The sequence below is a fragment of the Ciconia boyciana genome, chromosome 2 (genome assembly GCF_034638445.1).
Source record: "Ciconia boyciana chromosome 2, ASM3463844v1, whole genome shotgun sequence".
NCBI classification, from domain to species: domain Eukaryota; kingdom Metazoa; phylum Chordata; class Aves; order Ciconiiformes; family Ciconiidae; genus Ciconia; species Ciconia boyciana.
Genome location: NC_132935.1, coordinates 66,630,344 through 66,657,566, shown reverse-complemented (window position 1 = coordinate 66,657,566; position 27,223 = coordinate 66,630,344). Strand labels below are relative to the sequence as shown.

The window sequence follows — 27,223 nt, the reverse complement described above, 5'->3', positions numbered from 1 at the left end:
AAAGAAAATTTAAATAATCCAATTGTAAAATGGCCACAAAAGACCATAAGCAAGAGAAATCAGTAATCTATCTTATTATTAATTTTAAAATAGGCATAAAAGAGAGAAACAGCAACAATAACAAAAATGCCTAGCTGTAAAGTATTAATTATGATATTATTAATCTGAAATACTAAATGAATATAAAAGAATTGTCAGGATTTAATGAAAAAAACCCAATTAAATGGCCTAGGGGAAAACATCAACATTAAGAATCAAAGTTATTAAAGCTTACACATTTATTTACTAATGCTACTGAATTAAACAACACAAAATATTTTTTTTCCAAAGAAGCAAAAGCATTTTCTTATTTCTTGCAGCTATGCAAACTATGTAAGTGCATTTCACTTTGTGAACATCCCCCAGAAAAAGACTTAAGCAAAAAAGGGGAAAGTTCTACACTTCTATTTTTGGATTTTCAGCTTCATATTTTTGCAATTCTATTTTTGCATTTTCCATTTTCACTTTCCTTGCTTCAAAAAAACGGAAAGCTTTTTCAAACATGAAATAGCCTTTTCACCTCCTGTGCATAAAAAATTAGTAATATTTTACTTAGTCAACTTACTTAGCTAAATATCCTGAATCAACCTGCTGATATTTCTATGAATAGTCTCTTTTATCCACGCTATAATTAAGGAACCACAAATGCCTTCAGAAGTATTTTTCAACAAAGGCTTGATTTGGCACTTTTTAGAAAGTTTGAGATATGTGACGGGTTAACAAGCAGCTCAACAACTTGGCCTGAGCATTTAAAGATCAGTGGTGGTCAAAGACAACATCTAAATCATAAGTCACATCTAGAAGTGTAAGAGATACAGGATGTAAGGCACCTTTCCTCTTCTGCATAAAACAAAGCCTGCCTATCCTTCACCCTATCCTCTCAAGAAGTGGTCAGATTAAAGTCTGTATTTGGGCCAGAAGTGGTGCAATTTTAACTCAACTTTATTTTTGTAAGAGCATTTGTAGTATTTGCTGTATGAATGCCAAAATCATTCAGTTTTGCTCTGTTCCGCTTTGTCAGCGTGGCCCACCACAAGACAACCATTTGACACTGTCACATCTATTATTGCAGACTCTATGGAACTGGCAGATTATATGCGGTCTTGGATTGGTTGTTGGTATGGTAAAAGTTCTATATACTAAAATTATACTCACAAAAGAACCCAAATGTTCATGCTATATATACTTTGAGGGTTGAAGTGGACAATTTATATATATATATATAATATATATATTATATTTTATATAATATATATTATATATATATATAAGCAGAGATTAATTGAAGGGCTATTCATCAACGTGGACTGTGATACTGAAAAAAGAAAAAACCCTCTGCAACATCTCCTATAAGATGTACTTCTGAGACTACAAATACAAGCTCTTATTCAGAAAATGAAGAACAACCCTTCAACAATTAAAAATGCCAAGCATGTTCAAAACTACGAGGTACCAACATGGGAAGGGCAAACAAAGCTGCTTACTGATTTAACAATTAAGGTAAAGCATGGAGGGTACTTACACAGTGACCAAGCTAAGGGAAGCAGAAGGGAAAAGAGTGAAATACATCAGTGCTGAGCAGGTAGAAATAAAAATGTAATTTTCATAGTAAAAATAATAAAAAACAAACAAACAAGCAATATAAAATGATTAAGCTTGGAGTTAATATACCAGAAAATTATGGGAGCAAATGAAAAGTGGTGAGAGAGGGAAGGAACAGTGAGATTTATCCTTCCATAGTTGACTACAGCTTGCCTGATGTAGGAAAGAGGAGGGCAAAGCTGAAGCATCAGCTTAATAGCCTCCTAACAGCGTGTGCTTGCAGGAACTGGGAGTAGCGCAGGTCACCAGCTCCAAGCTTCCCACGGCTCTCTTTCTGGGTGCAGATTACCCTGCCCAGCTCACAGAGAGTCAGGGAGAGGTGGAGCAGGACCCTTCGGTGCTGGGCCCACTGAGAGTACTCCCAGCTCCCGGCACATCAACTCCCCCGCTGGTGGAAGCGGAACTTCTTCTTTCCAAAGCACATGAGAATGAATAAAGCTCAGTGATGTGAAAAAATGTTAAGGGAAGGATCTAAGGAAGTGCTGTCAGTTTGGAGGGACCAGCTATGGGAACGCAACACTGCGAGTTGGGCTTGATTCCCTCCTTTCCATCATGAGAGTTGGCCATGACCACTTGTGCTTTGGTGTCCGATACTGCTAATCACCCCTCGAAGGGCTCCTCCATATCCCATCCTGGGCATTATTTAATGAAAGTCTTACATCTTCATTCCTGTCAGCCCTCATTGATTTACATGCTAATTTATACTCTCATTACTTATGTTTGTGTTTTATTGATTTATTCTTTTAAGGTTATGATTACAGGACTTCATTTTTGTTACTTTAATTACTCCTCCCTTTTCCTTCCTCCCTCTGAAAGAAAAATTATCATCCGTCTGATCTCTCTACTCAGAAGTCAGAAGCATGTGTACTTGACTTGAAAGCTTTTCTATTTGGAATTTACATGTAATGCTCTTCAAAGTAATACCTTTTTTTAAAAAGTATAAGATATCAAAACAAACTATGAAATGCATTCACAGTGGTTTGTTTTTTTCTTCAGAAGTAAATCTGTGCACATTCCAAAAGCAATCCACCACGAACCCAAGGCAAGGATTACTGCACCTCAACATGTTCATCAAATTGCATGTTTTCTACTTAAAGGGAAACCATTGCATTTGAAAGGCACTTCCAGAACAGTTAATAGTCAGGTGATGGACTTGGAAAGATCTGCCTAACAAGTGAGAGGCTTTCTTTACACGTTAAAAAGGAAAGGGTGACCACTCAGCTACAGAAGGCCTGAGCCGGAGCTGGTTCCTGTTGTTTTCGGCAAAAGTCCACAGAGTTCTCTGTGTAACCGTGCCTCACTAGCTCCCCAGGGTCTTGGCTGATCTTTGTCATAAGTTGTAGCCTCGCAGGTATCATCCTGCAAGAGTATGGACAATCCTGAGAAACAAAGTGCACAGCAAAGCACAGAGAAGCAAGCAGGAACAAGATAAAGCAAATCAAGCTGCCACAATTGGTTTTATTTATTCTTGAGATATTTAAAGTCATTTGCACAGTGCCTCTTAAGTTAATGGCATGCTTCAATCAACTTTTATCAAAGTTCCCTATTGGCCTGAATTGGTTAGGAAAGTGGAATGTCTCCCAAGGTTAAAAAGCAAACCTGCAGAAGAGGAAGCATGTCTCCAGTTTTGAAGGAAGACAATCAAAGCACAGACGTGCCTGCAGGGCATGCAACTTCCTGTGACCCATTCAAATTTGGGCACCTTGGAAAGTCCTGCTGCAGAGTCCTTTGTAATCACAGCACCAGAGAGCAGAAGCTGCCAAGCAGCAAACAGCACGCTGCCTCAGTATCTAGAACAGCTACACTGCAAGGAAGGTTTTGCCAATCAGGTGCTGCAGGAGCTTTGAACCTCTGCGCTTATTATTTAGGATGATGCTGTAACACACAGCAGCTGATTTTTACCATAACTGCTTCTCTGAGTTCTACCTTTCCCACAGCTTTGGACTACAGAGGAAGAATGTCTTGCCCAGTGGATTTCACAGGAACTCTAATTCCACATCATTGCATCTTTTGAACACATCCTGATAAATATTCCTTACCTCACAGCTACTGAGATCTAAAGACACCTCCTTCAGATTGTGATTGCAAGCCAGGCCTAATAAAAGCGCTCTGAAAAAGATCAATTTTAGAACCATTTAAAAAAAAAAAAAAAGGCAGCTTTACATCATCATCATAGCGATCACAGGTCAATACACCTATAATGCGAAGAACCATTTCAAAACAAAACCATATCAGCTGAGCAGTTATTTCTTAAATGACAATGGCAGCACAAACCTGCCACTCTTAGAACACTCCAGCAGCTTCAAAAACTGCTGGGATGCAAGGCTAATAAAGAAACCGTAAAGCTAATGCTATATCAACATTTAATAACATTCAGAGATGAATTTTCTTCAACATTTGCTGTCAAAGAGCATCAAATGATTACAAAAGGAGTGTTCTGTTGTACGACCGTACTAACTCTCTGATTTTCCAAAAATTCAGGAAAAAATGGGGTTTAATATATGCAAGATGCACTGCAGCCAGCCATTTCAGCCAGGCACAGTGCCTGTAACACTCAAACGCTGGATCGTGTTCAAGTATCACACAATTCTCCACTTCTGCAACCCAATAAATATTTACAGATTTCAAAATGATATTCCAAGACAATGGTATCCTTTGTCTTTAGGCAGAATGGCAGACAAGTGTAGCAATGACTGATTTTCATAAATCCACCTTTAAAGCCTCACAGAAATTTGTTTCCACGTATAAAAGTTAGTGTTAATATCACATTTGTATTAATACTATCAAATCAGAAAGCACAACAGTATGTGTCTTAGAGAAGGAGCAAACACAATCTGTGTATACCTTTGAGTATCTTTAGAATAGATGCTGCTTTGAATTAGTAATTGAACAGAGAAACAGAAGGACTTCCTCCCCAAACTTCATTTCAGCCAAAAGCAAGCTAACAGAATCTAAACTACTGATGCATGGAGATAAAAAACCAATCCATTTTGCTGAGCCATTTGCCTATACACTTGCTATGCAAATAGTGTGTAAAAGCCATATTTAAAATGTGTGCGTCCCAGGAAGGTTTTTCATTTAAACCTATTTATATCTGCCCTGCAGGTATAAATGTTAATCAGACCTTCACTGTTAACAAAGGCAAATATCTTGTGCTTATTTACTTCTTAATCCATTAATATGCTGACTTTGAAAAAAATGTGAAAGTTCTGCAACCGTTTCTACAAATTTTTAGATGATCCTTGTCTATATTTCCTTCCCAAGCATGCTTTTATTCAAAGTTAGTCTAGCTGATGATAACTTTGCAAAGAACTTCCTAAACATTTTGAGGCAACCTAAAAAATACAGTGCAACCATTAAAAAAAGGCAGATTAAAAAAGAGACACAGTGCTGCTTCAAATGCACTCTCTTCACAGGAAGAAAAAAGGGTTTTTTTTTTTCCCTAACCTCTTTCCTATAAACTCATCCTAAGAAAACCCCATTATTTCTCAATTCTTTTGTCATGAAAAGTCACCAGCGTTCAAAGGCACTGAAGGCAGACATATTATAATTATACTTAGCCACTATGTTTAAATTACACACATGGCAATACATGGAAAGGTCTTGTCAACTGTGGTACATGCAGCATGCAAGAATTGGCCTTGTAATTAGCATTTGCATGAGAAGTGTATCAGAAACTTGTCTTGTTATAGCACCGACAGATCAAAATACAAGTTTTGGCAATGTCTGTAACTGAACAAAAATGCCAAGATACACTTAAACAAGGAAAAGAGAGTATAAACTGCTTCACTCAGTTAAAAAAAAAAAGGGGGGGGGGTGGAGGAGGAGTGAGCTGTGATGGAACATTAACTATATTAACTATGTACAAGAACTAAAAGCACCCTTTCCCTACCCACTACGTTGCATCCTTGCAGTACAGCTTTATTAGCAAACCTCTTCCCTGAAAGGCTCGACTTTATTAAACAGGTCCATCACTGTACAAGCAAGTTCATGTCCTTCCCTGAGTGCACTGATGAACCAATATCTTTAAACTCACTGAGTTAGCATATGCGATTAAACATACCACAACTGTTGATCTAAAGGAAGTTGATAAGAAAGAAATCAAATAACAATTAATCAGGGGAATTTGGGACTCTGTGTCAGGTATCTGCATTTTATCTATATTTTTTTCTGTAGGCAGGCTTGATCTTGAATCACACATCCAACTCTGTGACCTCTGGTTCATGGACACAAACCAGGAACTTCTCCTTTGTCACAGGACAGTTCCAAGGCTGACATTGTCAAAAGCTTTTTGACATGCACTGATCAAAGATGCCAGAGAAGTACTATTATCATACAGCATGTCATTTTTATTTTTCCTTCTAGAAATCATCCCTCACATGCTACTGCAATCTTGGCAATGACAAATAAGTCTCTCTGAAAAAACAAATCATGTGGCCTTGACTGTTCTGTAGAAGTTTTGTAATTTCTTACAGTTAAGACCAAAAGGCTAAGCAGCTGCCCCAAGATACACCATATCCTCAGTCCTTTTAACACCAGATTAACTTCCACAGGATGGTTTTCAAGTGTGTTAGTCAAGCCATAGAAGGTTTGAGAGGGAAAGTAAGGTGTACTGCAGGCCACAGTTCTCTGTACTACTGTGAAGTACACTCAGCTTAGACTGAAGAAAAAACTCAGGTCAGAGAAAAAGCACATCAAGGAAACTACCAAAAAATATTACTCTGTCCTACCTCCTAAGCAGAGGTTAACACTGCCATCAGAACAAAACAAAAGAAGCCCATGCCAAAATGCCAGCCAGCTGAGAGTGGCATGGACACTCTGAAACCATCCGTGTCCAGCTGGACTTTGGACAGATGCTCCTTTCTGGAGCCGTCTGTGCTGGCGAAAGAGGTTACTGCTCTCAGCTCATCCTACGCTGCCTCTTTACTTCCACCAACACCAGTCATGCAGGTAACTCCCTCTAAGCCAATTCAAGCAAATTGAGCCAGATTAGCTTAAACATTATCAACAGAGTAGGTTTTTGCTAATACAGATCACTTTGGCTGAAAAGGACTAGGAAGATCTCGTTTGCTGCGCAGCTGGCAGATCAAGGGGTCACAAGTATTTGAGAAAAATTAATACAATACATCTTCCATGAGCACAGACAATTGTAGAGCACCCACCTGCCAAAACTCCTCACGCCCCAGGAGATACTAAACATGCCAAGGGGAAAAGCTAGATAAGAACCTTAGTGTTTGGGGCTTCTCACCTTTCCTAATCTGTGTAGATATATTCAATGTCTCACAGCATTCTTTTTTTCCTGTAGCACTGATAAGATTGTCTTGTGTATTAGTCACATACATCCTCCTCCGTTCTTCTTGCTTCATTAAAGATAGCTCCCTGCTGCCCTCCACCACAGAATCAATAGCCCTAAATTAATCAGAATCAACCAATGTGTTTCTTCATAATCACCTTCTGTTTGAAAACACATCAGTACCATACCTTCCTAATCTTAGCAAAGTCTAAGCAAGCAAGACAGCAACCAAGAGCATCACGCAGAACAGAGTGAAAGATCAGAGCTTAAATGATAGGCTCTTGCAGTTGAATATCGATTTCAGTCCAGTGCATCTTACTTAAGCATCATATTGTACTGTCCTCTCCAACGTTAAATTGCATTAAGAAAAAATATCCCAAAACAATGGACACTACTCTTTCCTGTGTGGCACTTGTCACTTTTCTCTCCCTTAGCTTCCCCCAGATTGTCTCAAAAGCTTTCCATCCGGTACTCCCTAAGTCCTCTTTATATTCCACATCTCAGACTTTGCCATCAACTCCCATTCATTATCTACTCCCTTGCTGAGCTACTGCCAACTTCCCTTCCTTGTTCTCCCTTAGGAGGCAGGCTCCCAACCACACAAGTACACATGCATATACATATATATCTATATCTGTGTCCAGATTAGGATTTTGGAGCTGTGTTCCCCAAAATGGTTAGTGAACATTCCTGTGCGTCTACTACGGATAGGGTTATGTGTGTTTTAATGCATATTAGCTAGCAGTTGACACTCTGGAAAGAGCCTTTTCTTTAATTTAGCCCAATTTAGCCCAATAAACACAAGGATTCTGCCAGAATCACAGAATGACCTATCTAGATTAGACCTATCTATCCAGACTTATCTTGACTTTAAAACACACCTTTAAATTTTATGTCTGGAAAGTTCAACACAGTTCAAAACTGCACACATCACAGGAAGGGTGACACAGTACTACACAATTTCCCTCAGCCTGCATTAGGCTGTAAGAGGAGTTTTTCTCCAGTGTTGGGTGGGCAACGGAAGTGCCCAATCCACCAGAACCTGTTAGCCACAGGATGAGTGACATATAGCAAAAAGATGTATTACACTTAGCATTCCTAGAAGTTGCAGCCATCGTCTCTCCCCCTAAAAGGAGGGCATAGCTCTGTGCAATAGGTCTCTCCTCCCAAGCATTGCAACAGGTTCAGTTTCACAACGGCTGTTGCAATACTGCAGCCTCAAAGGAATGGCACTCACACAAGTGCATAATCCCATTTTACTGTGAAGCAAACAGTTTTGTTTGTAAGCCACAAAGTAAGAAATATCACAAAAAGATGTTGATGGAAGCTAAACAGCTGTGACATTCCCACAGAACAAAATATGATTAATAGTCTCAACTGTGAGATGGAAACAACATTTCTTGAATGTGCGATCATTATGAAACTCACTCTTGCAGTATCCATAATGTATAATGGAAAAAAAAAAATCAAAATCCTTTCCCCTTCATTTTTAGTATGAGGCACTCACATAATAACAAGCAAACTAGGTTTTAGGCAACAGGAGAAAATGAAATGAAATTCTTACTTTAGAGGCTCAGGAGGGAGTTTAGTTCCCGAAAGATTAATCTGCATCAAAGCAAGTGAGCTGCTGAAAAACTGTTTGAAGGAGGGAGGGACTTCTTTTCCTTTTCTGTAAGTAAACAAATTCATTAAGAAGTAGCATCTAGACACTCCTCATTCCAATAAATAGTGAATGCAAGCCGTCAGAATTGTAATGATCTTTTACATGTTTAATTTGCTCTACCTTCAACAGCTCTGTAATCAGTGGCTCTCAATTAGCTTAAAAATATAATGTCGTCAAAATGTTGATCCAACAAACAATCCTCAGCATTGCACTGCTGCACAGAAGACATTACTATCTAGCTTCTGTTTGGTGAACTACAAAGAATGATCATTTAGGTCTGGTTAATAGTGAACATACTTATGAGTAGAAGATCAAACAGGACATCACAAAACCCCTGAAATTGCCTTTTCACCACGAGGAATAATTACTCAGTGCTGGAGTAGCTTACCCCCAATTAGATATCATCTCTGATATGGACCCAAGACACTGATTTGAAGAAAAGGGAAGCTAATTTTAGTATTTCCTACAATGTAAGTATTCTACAAAGTCAATGTTCAGTCTCAAGGACTTTCAAAGAGACTTTCTCCCAGAAAAGGACAAAAAAGGAAAAAAAGTGTTTGTAACCATCATCAAATCATGAAAAATACAAACTTTAAAAACCAAATTTAAAGACAAATCAAGGCAGTCAGACTTCAAAGCCTGATGTTATGCCTCTCAGAGACTAAAGATAAGTATAGACTTTCTGCTGCATCAGTATCACAAAAAACATATTAGACAAGGTAGCTTATTTTACAGCCATCTAGTAAAGAGTAGAAAGGGAAAGAAAATATTTTGCTTGGAATAAATAATACCTATTTCATAGAGAACTAAGAATTCTAAGACTTTACAAAAAAGTCTTAGATTTCTTCTTAAAAAGAAAGGTGCAACATGAGAGCAAGAAATTATAAAACAAAATATTGCAGGAGTTGAGAGTAATCACATTTAAACTGTACCTGTGAGAAAAGAGAGTCCTAGAGAGGCTAAGGACAGCTAGATGCTGAAGACATCCGCGAAGGAGGGCTCCACACACCTAGTTTAAAACAAAGATGACTGATTTTACTTTATATTAACCCAGAAAAGTACCTAGGGATAGAAGGTGGGGAATGTTTCCCTGGTATTTGAATCTCCACAAAAAACATCTTTACCATATCTAGCGCACACTCCGTGTTGGATAAATCCAGATGAACAAGGGCATTTGGCTGGGCCAAAAAATTGTACAAGCTCTATAATTAATGGAGAAAAAAAAAGAATTATCCATGTTAATTTTGGTATTATGACACTGATTACTGGATCACTACTTGTCATTACATTTTAGGCTTTTATTATAAAGTTGCACTACAAGACTTGTGTCTGAAACTTCTTTTCACCTAATCAGTACAACCTGGGTTACTTTTGAAGGCTACCATTTTTTAGAACAGGGGAAAAAACGGTGCTCAGACTTCATCTACCAAACATTACTCTTTGCATTTCACCTTCACAGCAAATGATAATTTATTTAGTTAGAAATACTTGGAATGTCACTCAGGTTGCTGTTACATTTCAGAAAGGCTAATTGGTTTTTAAGTTTAAGCCAGCCCCTTTAAGCATGAGGGAAGCAACTAATTTGCCTCTGAAGCCCATAGTTATTCCTTAATATCAGCAGTGTGTTAAAGGTTTAAGGGAGAATACAGAACGGGTAACAAGATTTCAATACTGATGGCTTCAGTAATGCAAGTCATGCAAATGTTAGCGTATGGAAAACTTCTTACTATATGCTGTTTTATTTTGGGCTTTTTTTAGTCTCAGAGAACAACACAGAAAGATAAAAGTATGACCTAATTCACAGAAACATGGAACACTCAACTCCATACGAAATCCAGCCAAACAGAGCATGTTCAACATTTCTAAAATAGATTTTTCATCTTTCTAAAAATTAGGTCATTTAGCCCCTATACCTACAGTGCAAGAAAGATCCCTGCTTTAAAAATCCCTGTGCTTTGCTGGGGTTTATTTTAAATGCTAAATAACAGGATTTCCTTACTCCTGTTGGAAAACTGTTCCACAGATTAAGAGATCGCAGTATTAATAATCTTTTCTTTTGAACGATCTCTCTCTCTGGCAGGCTAAGAAAAGTCCCACTTTTTGTATTCATGTCCTTTAAAATACTGTAGGTAGACATCATATTTAAGCATTGCCTATCAAAGTTTTACATTTTGTTTTACTTTTTGTTTTTACATTATTTGCTATGTTATTCTCTCTTAAAGAGGAATTCACTGTGTGTCTTTATTTACATTTAACTATTTGTTTGCTACCTTTTAAATCCTCTAGTCCCACTGAAACTTTCACCTCATGTCTGAAAAGACTAGTTCTTTTAATGTGCTGATGAATCTGAAACTAGTAAGATTTGTGAAAAAGTAACACATCACGTCTGCACTTTAAATGATAAGACTGGGTGACTCTAGTGTTGCATATTTTAGATATCAATGCTCAATACTTAAAGAATTCAAAACCTGACACTTACATGCACACAACTTTTGATGTGAGAGAAAAACATGGATGTAACAGTCAAAAAGTGAATACATACAAATTTAGAACTACGTGTATTTTGTTATGGAGAAAACAGAGCTGCACCTCTATGGCAAACGATAAACTGAACAACGGAATTTCAAAAAAATAATTACATTCTTCGAAGAATCATGAGCTTCAACAGCATGTGTCAAGAAGGTTCACAGATTTATTTATACAAACACAAATACTGAAAACCAGAAATTAATTAAGTCTTTCCAAGTCAAAAGAAATCAATTGTTTCCAACCTTCCAATGAAAAATTTGTAATAAACTTATCACTAAAAAGAAGACGAGGTTTTTTTTAATTGTGTTTTGGTCACTTTCAAACAGAACTCAGGGAGCATGGTAAGTCCACTGAAGCAAGTGACACACTTGCAGTTTTCTCATTTATCAGTAGAAGCCAAGGACTAAAAGCATGAACTAAATTACGTGGATTTTTTTAGTCGTGTGGGGCAATTTAATTCTCTGACTACATTAATGAAGAGCAGAGATCAAAATGTTATTTTCTACCCCTGCTAGAACTGTACTGAAATAAAGGCAAAAAAGGATCTAAACAAAATGGCTTTGCCGTTCTCTTAACAATAAATTAAAACATCCATTCATTAACTTGCAAATGAGAAGGAAGTGCTTACCGAGAGATCATCACCACGGAGCGCGTTCCCTGAGAGGTCAAGATAGACAAGCGTGTTCGCCATCAGCGAGTTGGCACTCAGTGACTGGGAAAGGCTATTCACCCCTGGGGGGAAAAGAAAAAAAAAAAAGGTTAGTACTCAACTTAGCCAACTCTAGACAAAACTAGCCCAGACCATGCAAGTGCACAATTTCAGTGAACACAGATATACGTAAATGTTTAATGACCTCCTGTTACCACCACTGCACTGCAGCAAGAAGACAGATCACCAGGCAGATACAAGACTCTTCCCTGCCACAGCATGCCCGGTTTTGCCTGGACCACACTCCATCAGCTGCCCTGATGGAGCCACAGTGTGTTATAAGTCCTGGATCCAGGGAAGAAGTCTTTTTGCGAAGTCTGCAACGGCTTTAACAGTGCAATCCCATTTTGAAACAGATTTTTAAAACAGAGTTTACTCCATAACATTAAGTCAGTGTCTTCTTGAGAATAATAATATTCAGATAAAAAGTATATTTGGAAGTAGATGAAAGTATCTGTGGAAAACCAAGTACATTAACAATTACAATTGCCAGAACTTCAAAAGCAACTGACAAGACCTAGAAATTAAAACCATTTCAATTACGTATTTGCCTGTAATTTCAGAAAAGTAGTTAGTTAATTAAAATATGGAGAGATGCATAAAGACTCTCAATTCTTGATCAGAACAAATACGTATTTTTCACATTAAAATTAAAAAGCTCACATTGGGAACAAACCAGTCAGAGCTTTCTTCCTCTAAAATTCTTCAGTTTTTCCAAATACAAAATAGGACGTGACTAGTTCCAGCAAATCTAACTTTCACCTGAGGGTTCTTTACCTTATCACCAAGTTTTTAATTTATTGTACATAGCTATTGCTGCCTTTCAAGCAGTACATGCATGTGTTTCTTACATGCATGTGTTTTCTAAGTGCCTGGCCGAAGCTATAAAGTAGGCATGTGTTTTGATCTACTATACAATTTTGGGCAATTTCTCAAAGCTACTGGTCAGTGAAAATGGACTGGCATTCAATGGACGGAACATGTCCATTCTTCAATTAAAAACTATCATGAAATGGATTTATTAGTGAGGATGTGGAGGAAGCAGCTAGCAAGCCACTGGAGACCAAAATACCCCACTTCAGTGCTTTCGTTTTCCAAGCTTCCAAATATTAAGAAAGTCTCCCATGTTAGTAGTATGGCTCTTCGTTTCAGGAGGCTTTTGACACAGAAAAGAAACAAAGCACAGTGTCTCGTCTCTGCCAAGTCTCAAAACTCTTCCGTTCGGTGTAATTTTTCTTTTTTCTTAACATCGCATTGTTGAATCCACACCCTATCTATAAAGGTAAACTGCAAACAAATACTTCTGAAACTCTGAAAGATCTAAAAGCTCTATTTAACCACTACAGCTTATAGCTCTGGATTCACTTTAGTGAGTCTTCTCAACAGCATTTATAAGCACCAAGAAGAAGTAGAAATGAATGTAATGTACTGTCAATAATTCAGCATATGCTATCAAGAACCTATTCTGGGAATTCAGGAGCAGTGTCTGAGTCTGGGGGAGAAGATCTATCAAACAATCCATAACGTTGCTGCTTGTTTCATGTTTAAAAAGGGCCAACTGCTCAAAAATCAGCCACGTCACTGAAGGCAAACAATATGAATGAGGGATTTTTTTAATCAGCCTTTAGCTTGGGCTCAGAAAAGCAAGTCCTATCTTTGAATGAGTATACTAGAATTTTCCATTTAACCAGAATCTTCAAATCAATAAATTTTTGTTTGAATTTCACCTACCTCATGCTATACTCTAATAGTAATCTCTCTTTCATTTGCAGACAATCTTTCATGCTCTTTTACCACTCTCAGGAGGCTCAGGGTGTTAATAGCTCTCAGGAACTTTGAGATGCAATATTTGAAGAAAGACCAGCTGGGGAGTTATCAGCTGAACTTTACTTCTCAATCTTAGAAACTTATCTCGAATAGAAAGTGCTTTTAAAATAAGGTCAAAACCAGTGACAGATTGTACAGAATTTCTGAAAGTGAAAAGCTCAAAACAAAAAAAAAAGAAAGAAAAAAAAAGAAAAAGAGGATGAGAAAAAGAGAAAGGCTTGGAAAAAAAAATCCATGCAACTTCGAGTCCACTGAATCCAAGATCCAAGGTCTCCTTTAGACTTTCCCCACAGAAAATATTACAATATTCCCCCCCCCCCAATATTACAGGTTCAAAAATAGCCTCCCAAGTTAAAACCAATTCAGTACTGTCTTCTTAAGTTAAAGGAAAACTGGCTAAGACAGAGAGCTTTGCAGACAACTGAAGAGGTAAAGCTGAGTTTCTTCAGGTCCAGAGGGTTATAAGTATTCCAATTTTAAGACATCACATATACGTTTTTAAGGAATTCTGAGGAGCTGCCATGGAAAAATATTCATGGTGACATGTTACTCTCTGGAGAATAGGTAGTCATTGCAATGCAGTCTGGACTAGGATTCACATGAGGTCAGTATTAGACATACTGGAATACATTTTCAGGTTTTCTTTAAAGATAGTCTTAAAAAACTGTGTTAAAAACCTTCCGAATTCTTTTCACAACCTCAGAATTCATTTTTACTGAAAAGAGTTTTGTGGATGAACTTCATCAAACTGGCATTTACTCTTTATGAAGACAGAAGCATAGCTAGAGTGTTCTCTTGACTCAGCGATCACAATCACTTGCTGAAATCCTTCAGATTGCATAAAGGAAAGCACAGGATGAATGAACATACCAGAACTGCATGATTTTCTGTCAAATGCATGAACATCTAATCTCAAGAGTACACATAAGGTTAGTCAAGATTCTTAATCAATTGCTTGTCACCAAAAATGGAGTTAGCAGTGGAAAAAACAACCCCAGAATTTAATAAAGTCTTTTTAATGAAAATCATGATTGAATAAATTCAGTTTAGGGTTTACTATTTACTTGAGCATAACAAGAGCTACAGAACACTCATAAAAAACAACAAAAAACCCTTCTCCCCACCCATATTCCCCCAGGTCAACCCTTAAAGCTTAGGAGAACACAGAATCTGCACTTCACAGAGCAATAACTAAAAGGATAAAAGAGCATGGCTCCTATCTGTTATCAACTAATGTTCTTCATAGACCATAACTCACTCATCTTTTCCAGGTCATCAACATCTGCGAAAAAGCTGCAATAATGTCAGTGCATTTTTTCTATTTTTAACACTCATGTTCTCTACAAGAGACCCTGGGTTTGCGCAGTCTGTTCAAGAGGTCAGTGCATCTATTCTTTGTAAAACAGCAATGCAAAAAACACTGAAAGCTTCTGACTTGTGTTTCAGTACTGTTATTGCTTTTGAAATATACATACATTTCAATTACGATATCAAATCGGAAATTTGTAAATTATAAAACAAACAAGTCTTTACTCAGAGCAAACCACTTCACAGCCACTGTCACAACACTTGGTTTCATAAAATAATTGCATGCAAAACATTTGGAAAATTCCCTACACATTTTTGCTTCAGACATCTTTTTGAAGCATATACAAAACATATCACTTATGCCAATTCTAAATTCGATCGTTCTTTATAATACAGGTTCAAGCCCAAAGCTTACAGAAGCAAGTAACAGTTTTTCAAAGCGCTGAAGGGGACACAGAACCCAGCCCATGGTTCAGCAACCCAGGACTGCAAAAAAGGAGCTGTGCTGTTGAGAATACACATGTAAATCATTTACAGAATTAATTACTTCATAATCTGTTAGCAAAAGGTATTATTAGGATGGAAGCCTGAAACTTTTAGAACCGAGAGAAATACTTGTAAAACATACCTTTAGGTGACAAGGAGGTTTTCGATAAATTTAAATGTTTCAGTCCCTTTGGAAGTTTGGCAAACTGGATGCTCAAAGATGACACACCTGTTGGGGGAGCAAAAAGAAAACATTTTCAGGTTAATTGCGTGATCTCATGTTTTCCCAGCAATCACACCAGGGGCAAACTGCACTGGTGGAACTACAGGAGGAACTGCACTCACTGTGGGGGTGGGCCCAAAATGATCCTGTCTTTTTATGACCATAAGTCTTTGAAATGACTGAGGTACTCAAGATCCCTTCTTTGCTAACCACTGAACAGATAGGCAACTTCGCTGTTAACAATCAGTGAGCCATCTTAATTAGTTTAAAAAACTATATATTCCACACATACTTTTGAGAAGGAGTCAAAGGGAAGATATTACACATGTCAAACAGTCAGTCAGCACTTGGGAAATCTGGAAGCTTTATGGTTCAGCCAAAGAAAAAAACGTAAAAAAAAAGAACCACGAAATAAAACCAACAATGGTACTTCACGTGAAACTTCAAACTATTTTTATTTTCTTTTAAAAGGAAGGGCTGTCAAGGCAAGAGAGACACCCACATTAGCTTACACTGTCCTCTTTTTCTGAGGTAAACCTTAAGAGCCTGAAACCTCCACCGAGTCGTAATGGCCACTTAATTCCATTACAGTAGCCTGCAGGTTACCAGCCAGGACACAGGCTTGGAAATGCTACAACCGCTTGTGATCCCAAACAGTAAAAACCTATGAAGGTGCTGACACAGACTGGACTACCCAGCACAAATCCAACAAAAGGAAAAAAAACCGCACTTTTCATTAAAGCCCTTTCTCAGTGTATCCAAGTTCCACACTCCATAAATTTAATCTCCCTGTTTAAGCAGAAGATTGAAATTTGATTAAGAGGGCACATCCTAAATAACAATGGAACCAATCCATGAAATATTTATTAGAGGAATAAATCAACACAGAAACTCCAGGCTTAACCTAAGGTGTGAAATATAGTCCTCTACAGCAACTCACTCAGAGAGAAAAGGGCAAAGAGAAAGGGGGTAAAGCCTTTTACTTCTTTCAAAACACAGTAAATGAAAAAGCTGATGCCTTTCTCCACACATGCAGACATGAAGTAGGCTAGTATGTCACATACGTATGTTTACTCTAGCCTAGCTGAACAATTTTAACATCTTACTAGCACTGGGGGTTAAGGATCCACCCAGTTATAAGATAGAGGAATCAGGTACAGAAAAGAAAGAGTGCTTCTGGCCACTCAGGCCCTTGAACTCTAAGCCATCCATTTTTGCTAACCTCATAACAGAGATGAGAGCTCTAATGGCAGAAGTAGAGTTAACTGCATCCAGGCACACAGTTTTGAATTTAAGTATTTCTAGGCTTCAGTATGTTGTTTTGCATTATTTTTAACAAAATATGAGATTAAATTCTGATCCTAGTAGAGCCAAAAGCAAAACTCCCATCGCTTTAGCGTGGCTAGATTTTAAAGCCAAGACTGATAATAAACTTTCCAGGTGCTAGTCTTACAAATATTGACAGTACCATAAAGGGAAGCCAATCACAAATTAAGAGACTGCTCTCAGTGTAAATCACTTTGTATAAACACTGCTTTGTATTTGAACTGAAGCCAGGTGCTATGCCTTAGTTAAAGTAAATACACTTCCCATGTTATTGGAATACAGACAGTTGCATTAATGTAATAATATAACGCCTTTATTTATTGGTACTCAATAATATATAATAGCTTAGGGTGTTTTTTTGTTCAAACAAGGCACAACGATATGTTCTTCCCCATAAGTCACACAACTCTGTGTTATTTCCCTTTTAACTGCCAAATAATCTGGTTGAACTTCCAGTTCCTGCAGGTGATTTTTAAAAGATATTTTCTGAAATCCATAGGCTTACTTGAATCTCCATTATGCCAGCTTTTACTTGTGCAATGCTTGCTGCCCCTTCAGTTTAATAAAGTCAAATCTACCTTGCACTCAGTGAATATCAGCTCACAGGACACGTAAGTCTTGAAGTGAAAAGCTGCAATATTTGCACATTGCAATTATAGTTAATTTATCTTTAAGTACTCATATAACTTATCTAATTCTCCAATGAAAAGGTCAAATCTTAATTGCATATGTGATAGGAGAGACTGAGATAAGGAAAAAACCCTATTAATTTCTCCACGTTGCAGTTTCTGCATTTCATTTGTATCTTGTATGTGGATACTGCAGAATGGTTTGAATCTATAGGTTTGTTGTAAAGAAAGTACCCACACTGGTATGTTTAAAAAAACAAAACAAAAACAAAACACAAAACAAAACAAAAACAAAAACAAAACAACAACAACAAAAAAAAAAAACCAAAACCCCATCCCCTGCACTGTAGAATATCTACCAAATGCTTTGGTCATTTGTTTTGTTTTCAAGATAAAAAATAGTTCCTTTTAAAAAAAAACCTTTCATGTAACACAATCTAAATACACTTCAAAAGCAGAATCAACAATGTGACAGCCTTTTTTCCAACTTACAACAGAAATTTTTGTACAATGCAGTTAGGCCTATGGCACATTGTAATAATAATGTTCTTCAGCAAAACATTGGCTTTCACGTGATATGGATTTTTAAGGAGGCCAAGCGGTAATCAGCAGGCAAGAGGTAATCAGAAGAGTTAAAGCAATTCATGTGAACAATTTTAAATAAAACACTACTCTGAACAGGTTAAAAACAAAAATATTTTCATACTTGTTTCTAGTCAAAAGGAAAAGAGATACAAAAGAGGAAGGGAAAAAAACCCTTCCCATCTTTATTTCCTCACTGAAACAGTGGGAAAGGAGAGACACCTACAAAACTCTGTGTTAACAACATTCTGAGTCAGGTTGTAATCAAAATGAACAGTTTTTCCATTTTGAATCATGACAGCAAAGAGATGGGAAATTTCCCCAAAACAAACCAAATAAAACAAGAAAAGGTTCACTGTATAAAATTCTTATTTTCATTCTTGCCCAACAGGAGCACAAGATAGTCTGATCCCAGAATACTGTGTGCCTGGAATGCCTTAAGTGAAGCAAATGTAAATCTCACATGGGCAGCACTGAAGGGTCAACTCCAGACTGAAAGAATGTAACCTTATTTCAAAAATAAATGCCTCTTGGGTGAAAAGACAGTAGACAAAGGAGGGGAATGACTTGACTTGATATGTATTGAAATCATGCCTAGCGGTGCCCAGTCTGAGAAAAGCTGAGCTGTTCAGCCTCATTTTCCACCTTGTGGAGTCAACAGCCCTTTGCTCCATAAGGATGCCAGTTATGCCAGTATTACTGAACGGCGCCAAGTACTGGCAACACGACGGACTAGCACAAAGCTTAAAAAAGGAATAATTTCAATACTGAAAATAAGTATGAAATTATGGCTGAAATAAAAACACAAAACCATCAGGAAAATATAATCCAAGCAACAAAGTTGCCTCATCCTGCATCTTTCAACTGATTACATTGCCTTTAAAAATGCACACCACTTTATTTACTCTCTAGTCCTAAACAGTGACTGTGTTCTATCTTCCCTTAAAAGAAACCTCTATGAAAATGTAATGAAATCTCGTTAAATCCATGGTTGGTTTAAGACATTTAAATATCTCTCAACAAGCTAATGGATATGTATAAATCAAAAAAGAATAGCAAATCTCAGTCATTTGTGTACGACAGGTATTTACGATAGCATTACACACAGAACAATAACCTATTATTCAGGCAAAGCTGAACGGAGCAGCAGTAATCCTCTTACTACATTTGCAGGAAAAGGAAAATATAAATGTTACAGTACCTCTATCTTCAAGTGGATTGCTAGCAAGGTTGATAGTATGGAGTCCTGAGTTGGGATTATGCGCTAGGGCACTGGCTAGTTTTTGTGCAAAATCTCTGCAAGAAAAGAAGAGAGAGGAAGAAAGACTCCTGTTATCTCCTGTATCAACAGCACATTCAGAGGCTTAAAAATATCAAGGGATTACTAGACAGAAGTGGCCTATCCTACTGCAGAGCAGTAACTGATTCTTCACAGTTTTAAACAATGCTTATCTGGCTAATTTGCTATCTTTCAAAGCAGGGTATTTTATTAATGATTTATTCTGTGGCCTAAGAGACTGAATGGAACTCAGTCAAAACTCAAACTGCTTTTGCTAAAGATCTGAAGATATAAAAAAGGAGTTACACAGAATAAGTTAAAACTCGAGCACATCTTCCATCTCCTCCATGCCATGCATGGGTGGGATATATACATCAACTTGCCTACCACTACCTCCTTCACTCACAAGCCAACCCCCTCAGCTGCAGCAGCTCTCTACCAACAGTCACGCAAACAGATAGGCTTCGCAGCATATCCAGAAGGTCAACAAAACAGGAGTATTTCTGACCTTGTAAAACAGCAGGAATAACGCTCTCAAAGAACAGCAGCACATTGATGAACTGGTCTTCGCTTGCTTCTTACAGTGAGAAGCATCAACTACATAACTGGCTGACCACAGTCCTAGCAACATGTCCCAAGACAGATGGTGGTATATGAGTTCTATAATGCTCACAACAGCCAGGCCAGGTAGCACAGATAGCTTTGAACTAACTTTAACCAACTATGGTAGGTAGCTGTAGTAGCATGACCTACCTCTGTTTCAAATCCACTTGAGAGGCAAGGGAATGCTGCCCCATCTCAGAGTGTTTTGCTGCAGTTGGGCTACCACCACCCACAGCACTAAGTTCAAAGCTAGCTTGGGTCTTCCTACACAACTACACTGTCAGACTCAGGTGCAGACATGTTCCTTGCATTAAGTCACAAGGCCGTTGGCTGCTACACGCTCTAAGACAAATCCTCTGTCCTTGTACTAGGAAGTTTTCATGTATTAAGGGACTAGCCCTACTATGTGCTCTTGTTAAACTGAGACTATAATTTCAATGTTCTTACTTCACCTAAGTTACATACTGAGGTAGAAATCAAAAACATCCCTTGAGCTTCCTTCACAGAGCTTCTTTTTCTCTCTGCCTTGAAGTACAGTATCTTACCTCCTGTAGGCCAGTGGTGGAGAACTACCAGCTACATTGCTAGAAAAGCGCTAATTAACACTGCCTGTTTTCCTCAGGAGAGATCCTGCCTGCATAAAAGTGATCAGCCTGCATGCTGAGAATAGCAGTGGAGGTAGCATCCTCTTCCAGCCTCTAGAAAAGAGTGGAGACTGGACAGCAACAGTCTTGATAGCTTTTGGTTATCTGCTGCTGCAAGATCTGCTTGAGTACAGATGTTCCAGGGAAGTTTAGTTTTCCTTTGAAACCCCATGCCCTTCTATGTACCCCTGGGCGTAGACCAGGTTCCAGTGCTGCAAATGCACGATGATGTGCTGCCTTTAGGAAGAGCATATTCTCTTCCTAAGATACAAGCAGCATGTGAATACAAACACTCAACAAAAAGAAATTCTGGGCTTGAATCCGTGCCACTTGACAGGCCTCAGGGTATCCTGCTTTGCTACCAGCTGCTGCTGCAGAAGACTACATACCTCCTGTAGGTCCTTGGTTACATTTGCCAACACTGTGTGGATACCCTCCAGCATTTCAAATGGTACTAGATGCCTGTGCTTAGGCAACTGAATCAAGCTCCTTATGTCCAGACAAGAAAAATGAGGTTTTGAGTTAAAAAACAAACAAAACCCCCTTTCTTGATGGGGAGTTTCCTCCTCTTCCTTTATCCCTAACAGATTCCTGCCATTAGAGTGTTCTGCCTACACCTCCAGGCTTGTTTACCAACTGTGCTCCAGCTTTTGCCACCAATATAGGCAGGACTACCAGAACTTTTTGGACAGCTGGGGTGTATGTGAACTACTTAGCAAAGGCACAGTAAATCGACTGCTGCCAGAAAGCACTGGATTACTTATGTAGGGCGCATGGGGCTCCAAGGCTCATTTTGGAAAAAACTAATACAACTTCCCCACTCCCTGCACAGCCTCTACCATAAACAAAAGCACCTGGGCTCTGCTCACTGGGCAACATCCTTTCCCCTCCTTTGTCCACTGTGTTTCAGGTCCTAAAATTTATTGCTTTTTTTGGCTGCACACTTCAGCCACACAGCATGCAATGTAAGCCTGACACTTGCTATAAAGCATCAAACTTGCTCCATATGCATTGCACAGCCATGCTTGCCTGAACTGAGGACATTCAGGCTTGGAGGTAAAGCCCATAAAAGACTCAATTTAACTACACATAGGGCAGAGTAAGGATATTTCACCAAGGGTAAGAATACCACAGATCTGGAAATCTCAAGACAAACAAAACAATTTCTCAAGATCTGTCTAGACAACATCCCTGTAACAGAAAAAAGAGGACGTGTGTGGGAGGAACTGACACGGTTAGGTCTAAGGACATTCAGAGCCCATCCAGCGGGGGAAGATGAGATGCAATGTCACTGTCAGAGGCCCTTTGGGTACCAGCAGAAGGCACCTCTGTTGTTCCCCCTGTTGTAGCTGGCCGCTCCCTTTGGAACAGGGCTGCAGAGGACGGTGCAGAAGGCAGTAGGGACATTCTGCCTGCCAGCCTTCAGAGAGTACATAAGCGCAACAAATAGATAGTTTTCACCAGCTCCTGCAAACAGACCTTTGCAGGCTGAAGAATCCATCTTGCAGTTTCATGGAAAAGAATATTCTGGTTATCACATATTGCCCCATTCCTCTAAAACACCTCAGGGATGTAACTCTCTTTTCAAGCTCATTTGATCAGGTCATCCTGAACTATTCTCCTTTCCCTGAAATCTGGCTATCACCTACCTTAGTTAGCATCCTAACACTTACCAAAACATTAGTGTTTGCTTTATGCATTAAAGCCATCCAAAATAATCTAGACTGCACCCTTTATGTCTGTTAAAGAAATGGCAATAGGGATAAAATTTTAAAGAGCATCTAAACTGGCACAAATGTTATCAGTCACGGAGTTTAATCTAACAACCTGTTTTCCCTAACAGCAAGTCCACACTTCCCTAGTCCTGGGTCCTTACAACTACTGCTGCACAATAGTTTGCTGCCTCATCAGCTGGGAGGATGACAAGTGTTTATGGGGCCATGTCCCAAACTAAATCACAGAAATGAGTGCCTGGAGGTAGAAAAGAATGGAATCGTCTTAAACTGACTCTGCTGCAGGAGGAAATATGCTCTTGCAGCTGCTCAGGTTATTTCTCAAAGCATTGCTCTTGGTAGCTTGCTCTTAACCCTGGTCCGGCAGTCTGTCACAGCTCATTAAAAATGACTGGTCTGTAAGCTATGTGAAGTGAAGATACCCAGTAACAACAGGATTTCTTCCTAGCAAGCAGATATGATAACTGGCAAAACCGACAAATGCATCCTTGACAAAAACAGACAGACAATGCTGATCGGAGCAGATACACACCAAGGCATGTAGATGGAGACATGAAAACCAAAGTCACAGACATCTGTCCAGTCCTGTTAAAACCGAAACCAGCTAATCCAAATGCGGTAAGTTAACGTAGGCAATGTGCAAACGTAGTCAATATATCTTTTAATATTCATGATTATCACTGGATTTCATGTCACATACCACAAGAAAAATGAGATTAAAATCAGGTGCTTATGTTTGAAATGACAGCTATTAACAGCAATGCACTAGTGATCAGAAAGTTTGGGTGTAATTCCAAACTCCACTTGAAGTTTCCTGTGTCATTTAGGCAATTTTCTTTTAAAGGTATTTCAATGCAAAACCCATTTTAAAAAGAGGAAAAAGAACCAAACAATGGAAGAGGAGACAATGTAAAGCACACCAAATATTTTCCCTGTGCTTGTTTGCCTTCTTTATTTTGAATTCAGTATAGCGTTCTGCTTCTCCCAACTTTCCACTGCTTTTTTTATTAACATAAAAATTAATTAGCATTGGACTTTATCTTGTTTACATGGTCTTGGATGGCACTGTAACACTAAAACAAGCTACAAATACTTCCAAGTGGGCTAGTTTATACCTTGAACTTTGCTTCTATTTCCTGCAAAGGGAAAAAAAAGCAAACATCTAGTAACTACAACTTACTGTATTTAAAACATATGCAAGGATTAAATTGTATGGCTTACCTCTATGTACCTTTCTTTTAAGGCTATGGCAAGGCATTAAACTTAATTATTTACTTTCTTGCTTTAAAAAAGTTGCTAATTGCAATCCACAATAAGATAAAACTAGCTCTCTTGGGAATGAAACTAATCTGTCATGCGAGATGGAATAATATGCTTTTTTAATAAAACCTCAAACACTGTTTTTTAAATGAAAAAAAGGTGTTCATACTTCTATTGGCAACCAAATTTGGAGAGGAACGGTGTGAGTTGATTTAGGGCTTTTGCCCTTATCTGATCCATTTTGCACTGCTTAACCTAACTCTCCAGGCAGAATCTTAAAAACCATCAGTTTAAAGGGATTTCTTTGACTTCTCAACATCCAAAAAACCTGATGACAAGCTCATGACTACAGGCTCCTCAGAACAAGGTAGACATCGAGCATGAGGGTTTTTTAATGCTTATTCTGGCTAACACACATCACACATCCTTTTTGCTGGGAGTAAGCAGTAACTAATGCAACATTTCAAAGGAATTACTTACGTTCTAAGCCCGGCATTCTCTAATACCAGTTCTTCCAATCGATTGGACCTACTCACCACTCGCAGTATCTGCTCACAGACATCAGTGGACTGCCACAGAAAAGACAGAACAGCGTTAAAGAACACAAACATGGACCAGATGGTTATTGAGCTATAAGCTGTACATCGTAGTGGGATCCAGCCTGTGATCAGCTTTTTGTCATACGTAAAGTAAGAAAAAATACCAGGAACATCCCAGAAAGAGTCAGATGGCAACAGAGGACTTCTGGAAAACACTCAGGGAAGTAAGAGGCAGACTAAAAGCAAGTCATTTATGAAGCAGGCCACCTAATCATAGGGGGGCAGAATTTTTATAATTATAGTAAAAAACCCAAACCCTGTGATTCAGAAAAAATGCTCACTTAATTTCTAAAGAACTCTTGTTTATATGCATACTAATCTTTCAGAAGAAAGTGGCAGCTAGTGCAAAGGAGAATAAAGACTGACCAGGAATGGCAACTAAAGACAAAAAAGATGTTATAAGGCAGACTAAAAAAAAAAACAACCCAAAAAAACTCAAGAGCAAAAGCACTCTAGCTACAGGTCGTCCAAAGACTGCTAAGGACTAGTGCTTAAGGGTCAGCGTATGTCAGTATAATTCTCCCAACCTACACAGAAATAAATCCCATCTCATGATCTTACTGTTGTTGGATTCTAGAATTTGCATGGACATTTGCAAGTACCATGAAAATAGCATGATAACAAAAGAGTTTGTTTGCTGCACTCATTTAAGTAGAGAGATAAAACCTTAATGATTCAAAAGCTATACACATGAACTCTGCACTTCATCACCTTTTATTATAATCTTTTATTTCACTTCTAGATTTGCCTTTTTTTTTTTCCACAACATGCACTAACCAACATTCATGGGAAGTCCAAAGCTGAATTTCAGTTATGATCATGAAGTGCTGAAAATATTCTGTTATCTGCCTTTAAAAACAACGTGACATTCATACCTGGGACACCTGTGTGTCTAATGACAGTCTGACATTTTCTAGGATTTTTTCAATTTTAAACTAATTGAATCTCCTAAAAAGAAAAAAAAACCTGAACTACCACACACATAAAATCTTATTAATCCTTTACACAGTGAAGGTGAAAATTTTTTCTAAAGACTGTCAACTTAGCCATCTTCCCAATTCTAACTTTGCCTTCCATATTTCAATAATTCAGATTATCACAATGCTTCTACAGCAGTGTGATTGCAAGTGGAAAGTTTCATGCATGTACTATAAAAACATTATGGATACCATCTATCAAACACAATGTCAGAGCAGGACTCATGAAGCACAAAGCGTTCAATGGCCTCCGGATATGTCTGACCTCATACTGACCCTCAGCCGTGTTCCTATGGCACAGATTTACTGTCCAACAAATTACGTTTTCCTGGTATTTTTGACTGAAAATGGAACATGTGGAAGATAAAGGTTTTTGTTTTGTTTGTTTGTTGGGGTTTTTTTTTTTAAGGAATTGGTGCATTTTCAAGGTTGACAAAGTTTATTTGTTTTCCACAGAAAAGTTGCTAAAAATTCCAAAAAACTTTCACGTAAAAATATCTCAGACAGATAATATGGCCAGTTCTTGTTCTAAGCAAACTACACCAGCCAGTCTTCTAACTAAGCAAACTATCTCATTTCATTGAAGCAGAAACTGATTAATTGCATTGTACTTTATAAAAATGGTGATTTTAACAGCGAACTACAGCAGGACTAAAAATACCCCCAGTTTCATTCCGTGCATAATTTCAAGTAAGATGCCGCAGCAAGAAAGAAGAGTTTTCTGCCTACTCTTCTGCAAAGAATCACATAAGCTAGTTTCTACTGAATTTCCATGGAAAATAATAACTTAGGAATTCAATAAGAGCATTTTCAGATCAATAAAATTGCATCAATTTAAACAAGATGAGACTTAACCTTCTTTTTTAAGGACAAAAGCATCTGGATGTAAGTGTGAAAGCAATTTCTCAAACCACTAACTCCACCTGTGACTATAAACTTTCAAGTTTAGAAGAAACAGTGTATTTTGATATTTTTAAAAAGTCACCTAATTACTGACTTTCTTGGCCCTTTTACAGTAGTCCAACTTGTTTAGATTTGCCCCCTTTTTACTTTTCAGAAATCAAACTGATGGGGAAGAATATCAACGTCACACATCACTACATACTTATTACTACACAGGGTTAGCTTCAGACAACTGGGAGAAAAATTCATCAAGTTGCAATGAAAATTAAGAGGAAAAACCTGCTTTATATGTGACAAAAAACCAGAATCCTGATATTTTCCTTCCAACTCCAAAAAGCAACTGAGTTTTCTGGCTGCTTTAGAGTTAGTTTCCTATTTAGTCACCCAATATTGTTTGAGGGATCTAGCAACGCCTAACGAAGTAGTATTATGGGCTACTGTTACTGCCCAACAAAGTTTTCAAACCTTATTCACTTGAAATTTTGACAAGACCTGACTCTTGGCAGTGTTTCTATGGCGTGAATTAACTATTCAACAGTTTGTATTTTCTCAATAGGATTAAGGGGAAAAAAAAATTCAATAGATTGCCCAGTTGTACTTGCCTAAAAAAGTTCACCTTGAAAAATGTAATAGCATCCTCTAAAACACAGCACAGCCTGGTAGGAGCAGGTATACTGTTTCAGTTTATTACTTACTAATTTCAGATCCTTGGAGGACAGCTTTGTAAACCACTGATTATACTCCAGAGCAGCAACTATAGGTATTAAGTCTCTAGAAAAAGAAAAACACTTTTACACACATTTCATATAACTGTCGGCTTTGGTCATTTGAAACAATTTCTTAAGTGTTCTTGCATATCTAATTCCCCATGCTTTTGCAATGCTAATTGCCTACCAGCCCCATTACAGAAAGCTCTGCATTCTAAAAAACGAGCATCACCAGCAGCTGTGTGTCTTTCTTGTATTTTAATACAAACTTTTGACTGGCCAACTGACATCCATTCTAGCAT

At 38.1% G+C, this 27,223-nt stretch overlaps 1 protein-coding gene across 3 annotated transcripts in view; it reads right to left on the bottom strand.

Moving 5' to 3' along the window:
- CARMIL1 (capping protein regulator and myosin 1 linker 1) overlaps positions 1-27,223 on the bottom strand; it is a 202,190-nt gene that overhangs the window by 76,406 nt on the left and 98,561 nt on the right. For all 3 annotated transcript variants that reach the window (XM_072852864.1, XM_072852865.1, XM_072852866.1), the window contains 9 exons: positions 26,910-26,985; positions 24,216-24,304; positions 19,418-19,512; positions 15,599-15,685; positions 11,755-11,858; positions 9,722-9,799; positions 9,530-9,606; positions 8,499-8,603; positions 3,681-3,750 (listed from right to left, as the gene is read on the bottom strand). In XM_072852864.1, coding sequence (XP_072708965.1) covers positions 3,681-3,750; positions 8,499-8,603; positions 9,530-9,606; positions 9,722-9,799; positions 11,755-11,858; positions 15,599-15,685; positions 19,418-19,512; positions 24,216-24,304; positions 26,910-26,985 — 781 coding nt within the window. The remainder of the gene's footprint in view (positions 1-3,680; positions 3,751-8,498; positions 8,604-9,529; positions 9,607-9,721; positions 9,800-11,754; positions 11,859-15,598; positions 15,686-19,417; positions 19,513-24,215; positions 24,305-26,909; positions 26,986-27,223) is intronic.